This window comes from Accipiter gentilis, chromosome 6 (genome assembly GCF_929443795.1).
Source record: "Accipiter gentilis chromosome 6, bAccGen1.1, whole genome shotgun sequence".
Classification (NCBI taxonomy): domain Eukaryota; kingdom Metazoa; phylum Chordata; class Aves; order Accipitriformes; family Accipitridae; genus Astur; species Astur gentilis.
This window is the reverse complement of record NC_064885.1, coordinates 11818130-11831929: the sequence shown is the minus strand read 5'-3', so window position 1 is coordinate 11831929 and position 13800 is coordinate 11818130. Positions and strand designations below refer to the sequence as shown.

Below are 13800 nucleotides of genomic sequence, written 5' to 3'. Positions count from 1 at the left end.
ACTACCAAGTTTAAAAGGTTATTTCTGAAAGGCTTGCCAAGCTTTGTCAGCCACAAGGGAGATGCTGCAAGAGGCTTCAGTGCTTCCACGTGATGGGTTTTCCCACCTGGACATGTCCCCTGCATGGAGCTGCCACTGGAACACAGGGGCCAGCTGCCATGCACGGAGCTCAGGTATCTGCAGCCCTCAAGGTTTGGCGAGTTTTAGTGCTCTCCTACACAACTGACTACACAAGTTCATGGACCAGCTGAAGCTTTCAGCACAAGGAAAGGACTATTTTCACAAACTAAGGTGTTACGCTGTGGAAATGAATTAAAGCCTCTAAAACTGGACCTTATCTTTTCCTGCAGAGCCAGTACACCACGTTTTCTCTGGTGTGATGGTTTAAAAGAGAACCATTAAATAATAATTCCATATTCTGAACTTCTTAATTTTCAAAATGTCCATGTTTTTAAGCTAAGCTCTCCTGACATCGTTACTAAGGTAGCAAATGAAAGCAGACAATACATTAACTAGGGGCCAGTTTTGCAGCATGGGCCAACTGTACAGCCAGGAGCTGCTCTGAGAAGGTGCTCAGTGACCACCTGGAGACACTTTCCATACAAGAACTATGGACCATCAAAAGAAACAGGCTCAAGATGGACAACAAGGCGTTAGCTCTTTCCACAATGGGTAAGTTAAGCTGTGGAACACCTTTACCCAAGGATGCTGTAAATGCTTGACGTTTATGTGGGCTCAATAGATGATAGGAAAAAAATCAGGAGAAATGCAGTGAGGGTTTCTAAATACGCAGACGCTGTGTCATCCTCGCATCTGCAAATTGTTAGACCTCAATAGCATCCTCTAAAGGAATTTCGTATGTGTTGGCCCTGCCCATTTATGCTTTCCTAGGCTATGGTTATTGTCACAACATGAGGCTAGACAGGCTCCCGGTTTGCTGCAACACAGCTGCTCTCAGGTATTTCTGTTCCACCTGGATAGTCAACCTGTGTAAAGCTGTGATACACATCTGCAGGGTAACTGCACACAGACTCCTGTGCTGTCATGCATGAGTGGACATCCTGCATGAAAACACGATCCACAGGCTGGGAAACCTGGATCAAAAACTTCCCTTCTGTAAAGCAAGGCCACAAAGGGTGCATTTTGTTTAAATCATGCTTTAACTAGTCCAGACTGCCCCCAAATCCAAAAAAACCATGCCCCTGAGCAGAACAGGGTAAATTCTTGAAAATAGGGTCTTTCTTTCCTTGGGACACAGTTTGAGGACTCTATAGCTACAAAATTCATCTCTGGGACACTCAAATGTGGTCAGAGCAGGGGGTGTACTCAGCCTTACCTCTGCAGCCCAAGAGCCACTGATTGCCCTGGGCTCAGTCTGCCAAGACAAGCAGTTAACCTGCACTCTTGGTGACTCCAGCAACAGCAGCGGGTACATAACACCAGAGTGACTCAAGCCCACACTGCAGAAAAGCTCATTCTAACCGTAGAAAAGATGCTTCAAGAGCTCAGTAAATGGGAGCTCCCTCTGTATATCAATAATATCAGGTGTGAGGACTTAGTGACCTGAAGAGAGGAACATTTAGCTGGGGAAACAGGTATCAACATAAGAAACAGCTCTTAAAGACACCCTTCAGCTGCATTGTCATTACAAAGAATTCAATAATTGTGCAGAACTCTTTGTCTGCAGCTGCTAAAACATTTTTCTTGTGTCTAATTTGAACAGAGAGTAACATCCACAAGTTAGCTTTTTCTGCCTACACTTTTCTAAACATAAACCATTTACTTCTTACACTTGGTTAGAGAACAAAAAAGGAAAACCAAACCACTCTCAGGCTCCCTTCATGATCTAGACTCAAACTTAAGCCACTTGAACTCAAATGTTTTGAATCTCGCTGAAAAAATCCTTATGAAACACCTTTCACTGCTTCTGCACCTCTGCACTTATTCCTAGCTGCAAAAGAAACAAGTCAATCTAAACCATCTAAGTCTTCCCCTGTGGGATCCAGCTGCAAAGGGCAAGGAAGCGGGAAACACTTTCAATCCCTTGCTGCCCAGGCATTTTTAAACTTACAGAAATTAGTTAAGGCTAAGGGAATGGGAAACCAACCTGAAAAATATAAACAGGGTGTAAGGGGATAGGCACACATAAAAGGAGGGCATAGAAAAGGATTACAGAAAACAAGGGCAAGGAAATGTTTTCCTTTTATCTTCCCATCATATCTCATCAGTGGCCATGCAGTACAGAAGGAAGACAGGGGTAGCAAGCCAGTGGACTTGTTTGCAAACACATCCTTACAAAATGACGGACTGTCCCTTGTTTAATGCATCGTGCACACTCTAACCAAGACCTTGAGGCTGAGCACCTACCAGCCAGCAGTGAACTCCACGTGAGCATCAAAAAATCCAGTGATCTGGCCAGTGGCAGCTTTCCAGCCTTCAATACGAGCTCGGATAAGGCCTTCCCTCTTCTGGTTGCGCACCACCTTCACGAGGCCTGGGTATCGTTTATTGACGTATTCTTCTAGCGGTGCCTTCAGTTCCTCTAGAGAAGAAGTGCCAGAGAACCCACTGAAAAGGTGCAACAGTTTTCACCCAAAATAAACCCACTTTATTGATGAATACGAGCATAACTTACTGGAACCACGCATCTCTGAACACCACTGGGAAGGGTTTAATCATTTATGGTCAATCGATGCTGATTTGCAAAAGACTACTCAATGGTGGACTGACCACAACCCTTACAAGAGAAATTCTAGGTTGCCAAGAACATTGCTGTTGAACAACTAAGAAGCCCAAATGCCACCTTTAAAGGCAAAAGGCAGCAAAAGGCCAGCTAGATTGCCTTGCAATATCTAAGTATCACCCCACTGAAAGACAAGAATAGAAAGAAGTGACCCATGGATACCAAACACTAGTGCTCTGAATATCTAATGGAGATTTTAGCTGAATGGATTTCTAGAAATGTTGCAAAAACCCATCTGAAGTAATTTAAACTACATCAAAACTGTGTATGAGCTGCACCATCCTTTTTACTCAGCCGCACTACTACAGTCTTTGCATTTGCTATATGTTTTCCAAGCTTTGCCACTAGAAAAGTTGAATTTCCCCGTTTTTATGATAGAATGAAAAAGATTTTGGCTTTGTTCAGAAGATCCTCATACAATGTATTTTTTTGTTCATTGGAAACTGCAGATCTGTCAAACTGTTGTCTAAGCCTGTATACGTACTAGGGCTGAGAACACAATGGATCTGTCAGCCTGCAGTCATTACCAGCATTAAACTTTTTGATAGTTACGAGTGTTGAGTATAAAAGACACACAGGACTTTGAATGTGGAAGCATATGAAAGGTTACAATAAGGGGCAGGTACTAGTATGTTTTTTCAACAATTTGGAAAAGTGCTAGTGCTCTGCCAGAAACCTTGGTCCTTTTATTTCCTGGTGTATCAGTTAAATGCATAAAGATCTACTAATGAAAAGTACTCTGTAAAAGCTAAGCGATACCACTGTGTACCAACACGGACTCTTAACACCATGAAAGCAGTTCCTGAGAATGTCTTTTACCCCTATGAGGCTCCAGGACAGCAGATAATGAAGATATGGTCCGTGACCCCAAATTATAGTCTACTACCCTTCACATACACACTCTCTCCAGAAAAACAAAGAAGAAAACCCCCAAAAGTCACCATTAATATAGTCCACATGGTAAAACACTTGAGACACATGAGCATGCGTGGGCTCCTACATGAAGGAAACACAGCAATGGAGAGCGAATGAGTAAACAGCAAGTCCCATCAGGCTTCGCCTGAGAAATCATCAAAGGAAAAGGGATTATTTGTTCCCTTCCACGCCTTCTTCAGACTGCCTTCCTGGGATGGTTCCCCTCACATATGAATTTCCCAAAAGTCTCATTTCTCTTTTATGCTGAAGTGGGAATAAAAAGAATAAAGCAAATGAGCCCCTTCCTCAATTCAAAGCATCTGCATCACATACGTACATAACTCAGCAACTTCCATTTCATGCTGAGCCACTCAGAGAAAAAACAGTATTTTATGGAGACAACAACTCTCCCAAATGGTTTTAAGGAGACAGAGACACAGATTTTTTGAGAGATGAAACCCCACAAGCATAGCACTAGCATCTTACATGTTTTTGTCAGAAGGTAAGTCATTAATGCTGCAGACCACTGCATTACAGGCTAGACCGAACAATTAAAACAGTTTTCAAATTGGAGTTTTGATCTTAGTTGAGCAAAACCAGGAAAAATCTTCACGGGAATTGTTTGAGCAGCTTGGAGGAGAGCATAGCTCCAGTGAAACGGGGAAGAATTGTAACATCATGTCCCAAACGCAGTAAAGGGTGAAGCCTGAGAGATTCCTACGCCCACCGTACTGTGTAACAGGCAGCTCCATCAGAAACACCCAGGGGAGCCATCCTCCTCCTTTCTGAAAGGATGCTGGATGCCAACAGGTGAAGAACTACTGATCTGCTTGAGAGCATGAAGGCCAGTACAGCACACCCCACACCCATGCACCTGCCAAAACAGCACCAGGTGACCACATCCATTTACAAGAAGGGTCAGAGAGAGGATCTGGGGAACTACAGGCCTGTCAGCCTGACCTCATACTGGGGAAGATTATGGAACCGTTCATCTTGAGAGCACTCACGTGGCAAGTCCGGGACAAGCAGGGGATTGGGCCTGGTCGGCATGGGTTTACGAAAGGCAGGTCCTGCTTGACCAACCTGATCTCCTTCTATGACCAGGTGACCCACCTAGTGGATGAGGAAAAGGCTGTGGATGTTATCTACCTGGACTTCAGCAAGGACTTTGACACTGACTCTCACGGCATACTCCTTGAGAAGCTGGCGTCTCCCGGCTTGGACAAGTGGACTCTTCACTGGGTGAAAAACTGGCTGGCTGGATGAGCCCAGAGGGTTGTGTTGAATAGGGTTAAATCCGGTTGGCGACAGGTCACAAGTGGTGTTCCCCAGGGCTCGGTGTTGGGCCCGGTTCTGTTTAATATCTTTTATCAACGATTTGGATGAGGGGATCGAGTGCACCCTCAGCAAGTTTGCAGATGACACCAAGTTGGGAGGCAGGGTCAATCTGCTTGAGGGGAAGGCTCTACAGAGAGATCTGGACAGGCTGGATCAATGGGCCGAGGCCAATTGTAGAGTTTCAACAAGGCCAAGTACTGGGTCCTGCACTTGGGTCACAGAAACCCCATGCAACGCTACAGGCTTGGGGAAGAGTGGCTGGAAGCTGCCCAGCAGAGAAAGACCTGGGGGTGCTGGCTGACAGCCGGCTGAATACGAGCCAGCAGTGTGCCTAGGTGGCCAAGAAGGCCAACAGCATCCTGGCCTGTATCAGAAATAGTGTGGCCAGCAGGAGCAGGGAGGTGATTGTTCCCCTGTATTCAGCACTGGTGAGGCCGCACCTCAAGTACTGTGTTCAGTTTTGGGCCCCTCACTACGAGACAGACATGGAGTTGCTGGAGCATGTCCAGAGAAGGGCAACCAAGTTGGTGAGGGGCCTGGAGCACAAGTCTTATGAGGACCAGCTGAGGGAGCTGGGGCTGTTCAGTCTGGAGAAAAGGAGGCTGAGGGGAGACCTTATCGCTCTCTACAACTACCTGAAAGGGTGGTTGTAGTGAGGTGGGTGCTGGTCTCTTCTGTCAGGTGGCTGGTGATAGGATGAGAGGAAACGGCCTCAAGTTGCGGCAAGGGAGGTTTAGAGTGGATATTAGGAAAAATTTCTTTACTGAGAGGGTTGTCAGACATTGGAATAGGCTGCCCAGGGAAGTGGTTGAGTCACCATCCCTGGAGGTATTCAAAAAGCGTGTAGACAAGGTACTCCAGAACATGGTTTAGTGGGCACGGATGATGGTTGGACTCAATGATCTTGAAGGTCTTTTCCAACCTAAATGATTCTATGATTCTATCATTCTAACTCACCATCCCGTTCATTAGCAGAAGCCAGTACGCCTCTCCTGCCCACAACCCACACTACAAGCATCGTTAACAGGCTGCTGCCCAAGCAGAGAAACACTCAGAGAGACTGAAGCATTAACCAGACACAGGAACTGTGGTTCCAGGCCCTCTCTCCACTAAGGGCTTCCTACACAACCTTGCACAGGTTTCTAGGCTTTGCCTCCTGCCTTCCCTTCCAGCCTGGCTCAGCCCACACAGCACAGGCCTTTTGGGTGAGAATTTGCTTTTCTTACATGCCTGGGCAAGCCCTAACAGAGAGGATGGCTGCACATCTGTGCTGGCCTTTGCCAGTCTCTCACCCTTCTGAGCTGGTTTGCAGCTCTGCAGGAAGAGGGCATAGTGCACAGTGGCTGCTGAGCACTATTTTGGTATTATGAGATACATGCTTGGAAGTCAACTGGGTGTCCAGCCAGCAGGCACAAGGATGGGCTGGGCTGTGTATTTAATTTCTCAGCACATCCAGAAGTGCAGGTGTGGAAAAGCCAGTATTAGGTAACAGAAGTGAAATGCCAGTCTCTGGGAATGCTCTGCAAAACTGCCATTCAAGTATCAAGTGAGCCTTGGCCCAGATCTCCCCTCACCCCTGAGCAGGACTGATGTGGCTGTCGAAAAGCATCAGTGGAAACCCCAGCACTGGCACAGCCGCACTGTCAGAGCTCCCCTGGTCCTGCAGATGCTGATCCTGCAGGACCAGACGTGCTCAGCTCCCTCCATGTGTACTCCAGCAGGCTGGAAATCATAATTCACTTGCAAATCTAATCTTAATCCACGTCGTTTGAAGTCATTCCTAATTTTACCCTGCGTTTTCCTTCACTCAGCAGTCTCTTCATTGAGTGCCATTATTGTAACAGGAAAACAACTCATGGAAGCTCTGACGTGCATTGTCAGAATGCATGGCTCCAGGCTGAGGATGCGGAGAGCTGTTGCATTAAGGTCAGTAGCAGCAAAGGTTTTCGTCTGTCATATTAATTTAAGAAATGTTTCATCCCCAATTGCTGTATCTTCGCAGCACGTCCCAGAGCTGCAATAGGAAGGTTGGGATGTCTGAAGTAGTATACCAGGAATAAAATTACTTGCACTAATGGACAAGTTACCCTTGCTTAAGGGAGTCAGCTTTCATAAAAACTGGCAACCTGGCCTTTGGATCTGCTATTTTCAGAACTTCATGCAAACTACAGCAGTGGAGAAAGCATCTCGCAGTTTAGATAACTGGCTGCCTTTCTCCTCACCTCTGCCTTGCACAGGGTCATACCGGTGCTTTCACCCCTTCAAGCTCATTGCTGAAAATGAGAATAACCACAAGATACTGAGCCAATGATAATTTTAGCATGATAATCAGCCCAGTGTTCAAAACCTGAAACTCTGGATGCAAAGTAACAACAAAAAGTCAGGAGCCAAGATGGGAGCAGATCAGGCACTCCCCAGCTCACCCTCATCCTTCCTAATCAAAGGACCACATATTTAGGCCATGCACTTGTGAGGTATCTGAGTGAGTGGATCTACATGGGCTACACAACCAGTAATTTGATCCAAACTAAGCTCCGCAATGGAATCTAGAGACTCCTTTCTCTTCTGTACCCTATGGCACTCTTCCCACTGCACCCACATGTCCTTTGAGGAAGCCTGCTGGAGCATCCTTCAGAGGACACCCACATCATTCTTAAGTCATGTTTATTAAGGATGCAATCAATATTTGCACATGGACATCTGTGCCAGCTTGCACGAGCTACTTCCGGGGAAGAATTGCAGAGAGAAACCCTACTGAAAATGCCAGCAGGTTCAATTTCAATCCTGCCTTTTGTTCTCCATCTGTCCATATTGATCTTCACTGAAGGGCAAGTCCAAGGAACGAGAATCCAATAGACCTGTTGCTCTATTAAAAAACTCATCTGCCAGCTGCAATGACTTAAGTTATCTATTGCAAAGTATTTTGTCACCTACATGAGCTTCCTGGGAAATAGGCCTGCCAGAGAAATTGAACCACCTAATGCCACTGAAAGTAACCATGTCACAGACATTAGCCCTGAAGCAACCACAGGAACATCCACTGCTCAGTGCTTCACAATGCAAATCCTGCCCAAATCTCCCCAAATCCTGTTGAAGTCCACAGAACTAAAGATGGGAACTGTGTGTTGCCACACAAAGAAAGGAGCAAAGACAAATGGCACCAGAGGAGCTCAAGGAACTACCAACAGCAAAAAATTTCTTATACAACAATGCCCGAGTAGTCCTAGGCAGCATACCGCACCTCCTCTACACCCCTAAAGAAAACATAGTTGTGTTTGCCAGGCTAGGCTGGGTGGGAAAAGTCTACAGAGCCCAAAGCTGTTATCAGAAACACTGAAGGCTGGAGGACACAGGAGTCAGGGCTGGGAGTGTTCCAGTGCCATGGGAGACACCAGTCCTCTCTTGTCCCATGCTCTGGCCTGCCTGAAACACCAAAGCCATCACGGGTTGGATTTCTGCAGCATGAACTCACAAAAGAAGCTCCTTCAACAGGCAATAAATGAATATGAGAATTTTTGCAGCAAGACTCAGAACCAGGTGAGTCTTTGAAGCTTTTTGCCTGCAGATATTGAAGAGGAAACTGTGAAAAGGGGAGCAGGTGCATGAATCAATTCTCATACAGGGTTACAGGCAAAGCTGGTCTCACTAGGTGCATTCAGCTGCAAGCCTCTGGTGCATTTGGTTCACCAAAAGACAAATAGAGACAAACCAAGCAGGTTTGCTGCTCTCCTCCACACCTTGGCAGGGCCTTAAAGCCTCGGACCTGAACACCTGTGGGACAGCACCAGGTCAGTTGCAATTAAGCAACCCATCTTTAGTTTGGAATAATTAGGCACTTGGGTTGGACCAGCACCTAGGAAAAGCTGAGATATGATGCAGCTTCTTGAAATTGTCAAAACCGTCCTCTAAACACACACACACACCAAACACAAGAGAGCCAGCTCCCGGGAGAGCATGCACAAACCGCTGTTGTTGCTGTTGAAATGAGCTGCAAAACAAGAAAGCAATGTATCAAGTTACAGCTAATACATTACACCGAGGTAAATTACAACCCATAGCATGTCTCCCTGAGTGTAGCCAGCTCCTTTAAGCAGTCCTTTATCCAAAGGTTTTCTTTTATACCGAGAGATTTGCTTTTCAAAGAGATATTATCCCAGATTAAAAACACTAAAAGACAGCAAAAAAAAATCCCCCAAAAGCAGGTGATGATTAAGCAACAGACTCAGACAAAGTGTGCAGCTGCAAGATAACGTAACATCTCAGGGGCACATTGCTGCATCCCTCCAACAACCTAGGAAACATGTTATCACTCAGAAACACAACCTGCACACTAGCTTTGTAATTACACCCCTGCAACAAACACAAACAAAAGCAGCCTCCAAAAAAGTCTTTATTAACTATAAGGTGCAGCTCAAGGGAGAAGGGGGGTTGAACAATCCCATTACAATCATTGGTATCTTTTATCTATTTACAGCTTGGATACAAGTAGTCCAAATGACTGTGTTTATTAACTTTTAATCTGTCATTACATACTTTTATGCTGTGCAGTGTTGTTGTACATACCACATTACAACAAAGCTAAGAGCAAGAACCTTCTAATGAGTGTTCAGAAGCAGTTTGTTCCAGTCTGAAAACTACAAAACACCAAAAAGTTTTCATCCTGTTTGTAAGTAGGTAGTGGCGTACCTGAAGGGCAAATAACAGCCGGGGTGCGCAGGTTGTGCAGTTCTTACCTCTGTCCCTGGGACTAATTTTAAAACTTGAAGTTGACTTGGAAATCCCAGGCGCCTTTTAATATTCGGTTTGGGAACATGCTTTGTTCTTCAATTACCCATACAAGCTGTATTTCTTCTTCACATCTGTGTAAAGTGCTCCCTGACAAAACCCACACAGGAACCCCCCAGTGTGCAGTCCCGAGCCACAGACTTTCATGAGCCTTTAGCAACTTTCCCAGAAGCTGCTTCTGGTTATCCACCAGGGTACAACACAGCTACTGCTTTTGAGCCACTATTCTCTGAAGGTCAACCTTCTTTCACATGTATAAAATTGAGGGCCCCAAAGGCTTTGCCTGGGCAACAGCAACAAGCCATACACCCATAGAAATTGTCCCTCAGACACATGGCTGCTCACAAAGAAGCTAAAGTAGTAATGCCTTCTCTTGTTCAATCACAGCCACCAATGTCGTACCACACAACCCCATCCTCTGCTCAACACCAGCATTTGATCTTCCAGAATTCATCTCTAAATCTTGGAGCTCATAAGAAACTATCTTCCTGTAATTATTTTCCTGTAGAAGCCAAATCTATATATTACGACGACTTTGTTTGTAATATCCAAAGCATCAACTATATGATGTTGCTATTGCTGCTCACAATTATTTCCTGCCATTAGTGGGAACTATATGACGATGTTATTGCCATTAATAAGTCTTTACTGTCATTGAAGCTCCTTGACAATGCAGAGAGTGAATGCATGGGTCCCAGAGATACGTTCTGGTTTGTTTCATTTCTTATACATGAGAAAACTAGATTATTACGTGCTTGGGAGGAGCTCTGCATAAACATCTGCTAAGCTACCTCATTATCTTCCTTCAAATCCCTCCTTAAAGATCTTATTTGTCATGATGCCTACAAAGACTCAACAGCACAGCACTGACATTACTAACTAACTCTGCCGGCTAATAGCATCACCTCATTCCCTACACTCACTCTCCTTGTATACTTCCATCACGAGGTTTTGGAGGACAGAGCCACCTTGGTGTTCAGGTGTTGTACAACCCTCAGCATGACCCTGGCCGCTCACGATCCTGAAGCAATCAATGCATCCTCTTGGTGGGATGCAGAGCGCACGTTGCCTAGGTGGGCAAGCAGGTTTGGATTTTCCCACCTCCTGCACATGATCTATGAATTTGTCCCTCAGTTTGGGTCATCTCCCTCCCTGGCTAGGTGGATGCCATAAGGCCCTCTGACACAACCCAGGCAGCTTGGTTAGCCTGCAGAAACAGGAACAAAGAGGAAATCCCAGAACTGGAAGTGCTTAAACATACTACAGGCTTTGGCTACCCGTCTTACCACCCTGTCACCACCCTGTCACCATCCAGCCCCATCACCAGACCCCAACAGCACCAGCCCAGCCCTCACAGCAAACCACCACAGAAGACGGTGCCTTGCAATCTCAGCAGCGGATAAAAAGATTTCATTCTTTATCCTCACTGCCAGCTGCAGTCTCAGCTTATTGTGGGAGGAGCGATGCTTTTTGAAACTATTCTTTTCATTGTCCTGTGCCTTTCAATAATGTCTCCAGAGTACTTCACTGAGTATTAGCCTCAGTGCTGCATACTGAATGATGGGTGGAGGCTGTTTAGAAACATATTTCTTTGTGCATGGCAATGGGTAGAGAAGCTCAATAATTATTACCAATGGATTCTCTTTAAAAGAGTGTTCTTCTCTTCACCCCATTGATATGGTAAAATTTGGAAAAGCAGCATCTCATAGTACTGGGCAACGCTAAATACTGCAGCAACAGATCACCTGCACTTTCTCCTCACTAGCCAAATAGTTTCAGCTCCAAAATCCCACAGCTTCACTAGTGCACATCATCCGAGCTTTTGCAGTAGAGCTGCTGTGATTTCCATCAGCTGAGGAGCTGCCCTCCTGTTTCTTTTACTGGTAATTATAATTCATCAGCTTTCTATGGTGCTCATTACTGTGGTATTTGAGTGCCTATTTTTACAGGCTTGAATAGCTTGCTGTATACCATCTCATCTCATTGCAGACAGACGAGCAACCTCTCAGGCTCCCTCTGGAAATGAGCTCTCCACGTCCTGCACCCTCCCTGTTCTTCCCTTCTGATCACAGCATCCACAGCCCATGTCTATTATTTTTTAAAATAATATTAAAAGCACACAGTACAAATAAAGAAGGCAGTAGTCAAAATAACTTAACTATTTGCTGTTCTTCATGAAGATTTTAACTACCCTAGTGACATTATCCAACCATGTATCAGAAAAAAAAAATGTTGGATGAATCCGAGTCTGAAAATGCTTCCACATGAAACCACCTCCTGCAGCTTTGCACTATCAAGAGCCAGAAGGGAAGGTACTGCAACAGTGAGTGAGAGCAGGTTGAACCAAACAACACGTGTGTAATGTGGGAAACCTAACATGCCCTTCCGTGTTTTGTGGTGGCCTGACTTGAGCAGGTCGTGTGCGTTTGTTTCCTCTTCTTTCTCTTTACTTACACTTCTCATATCAAAATCATAATATAAGAGGAAAGAGAGCCTCTACAGAGTCCCAGCCTGGGACATATTTTTACAGATAGGGAAACTGAGGCACATGCAGAGAAAACATCTTATTTAACACCGCTACAAGAGGCCAAAGCAGGATAGCTCACTAGGCTCCATGCTCTTGTCCCTCAACTCCGTGGTAAGTATTTAAAGGTGCATCTCTGCAACAACCAAAGTGGTGTTATTAGAAACAAGGTATATCTGAAACTTCTGAATGCTACTGTGAAGAGAAAGTTAAGATAGCTTTCTGGTTTTCTTTAGCCTTCTAGCTGTCCACTACACTTTCAATCAATAATTATCTCAGATTTTAACTTTGGTTTGATCCTGTTCCTTTTTTGCTACAGGAGGTGGACAAAGCTAATGTGCCAGCCAGCACACCCGCCACCTCACACCATGTGCCTCCTAGCAGTGTCACCGCTCCCAAAGAAGCATGACTTCTCCACGAGTTTTTAAGAAATTAAACACCATCCTGGTGTTCTGGAGATCTGAGATCCCAGCACTGCTAACCTTCATCGCTGTTGTCATCCACAAGGATAATCTCCTTCAGGAGGTGAGCTGGCGTATGATTAACAGCACTGTGCACTGATCGCAGGATAACGGAGAGTGCTTCGTTCACAAAGATGAAGATGATGGAGATCTGGGGTAAGTCCTTGCTGTATTTCAGCTCTTTGCACCTGTAGCACGAAGGGCAGAGAGAGAGAGAGAGAGATGGAGTTAGCAGAGCACACAGTGCAGCACTTAGAGTCAGGCACACATTTAATATGCGGTGCAAGATGATGGCTGACATCTCACAGCTTTGCACAGCCATGTATTACAGCTGCCTGTGCCTTATTTCAGCAGTGCTGTCTAGGATGAGATTGCAGTGACAGAGAGTGTCCTCCGGGCTCAAAGAGCACCAGTGGCAGGGTGCAAATCCAGAGTTCACTTAACTGAGGTTGTGTTTCTGTGTCTGTGCATGTATGTCTGTGGGTATGTAGGAAAAAGCAGCCTCCAGAAGAGAGAAAATGGCTTTACCATTTAACATAAAACTCCACATTGTTATTCTGTTTTAAGATTAATAGGTGCTCAGAAATTAGCTTTGATCTTAAACGCCACTTGTGAATTTTCTTCCCATTTGCTTTGGAACAAAATGAATACGAAATGACCCTTGGTTAAATAGTCTTAATAAATGTTTTAGCTCTCTCTGCAGATACTTCTGAATGCATTCCTGCCCCTGAAGTGCCCCAGCAGAGCATGGTGTCTTTGTACTTCACAGCCAGCATAGGTTAAAAACAAAACTTGTGATCATCTGTCTGGGTTTCAGGAGTAATTGCTTAAGTCAAGCTGGTTTTGCGGCCGGGTAGCTGCTTAGACACATGTCTGTGCATCAGAGCGGGACAGAAGTGGAAGGAGCTCCCAGGTCACCTACCAGCCAGCTCCATCCCTGGCAAGTAGCAGGTTCATGTTACATCGATACACCAGACCTCAAGACCAAGGACACCCATGGAGCAGAGCTCTGGTAGCTGTAAGTGGAAGAGGTC

At 45.4% G+C, this 13800-nt stretch overlaps 1 protein-coding gene across 1 annotated transcript in view; it reads right to left on the bottom strand.

Moving 5' to 3' along the window:
• The window catches only part of GALNT17 (polypeptide N-acetylgalactosaminyltransferase 17), a 218605-nt gene that overhangs the window by 125284 nt on the left and 79521 nt on the right, over positions 1 to 13800 (bottom strand). The window contains exons 3-4 of the mRNA XM_049803791.1: positions 12788 to 12954; positions 2368 to 2542 (exon numbers count right to left, since the gene is read on the bottom strand). Coding sequence (XP_049659748.1) covers positions 2368 to 2542; positions 12788 to 12954 — 342 coding nt within the window. The remainder of the gene's footprint in view (positions 1 to 2367; positions 2543 to 12787; positions 12955 to 13800) is intronic.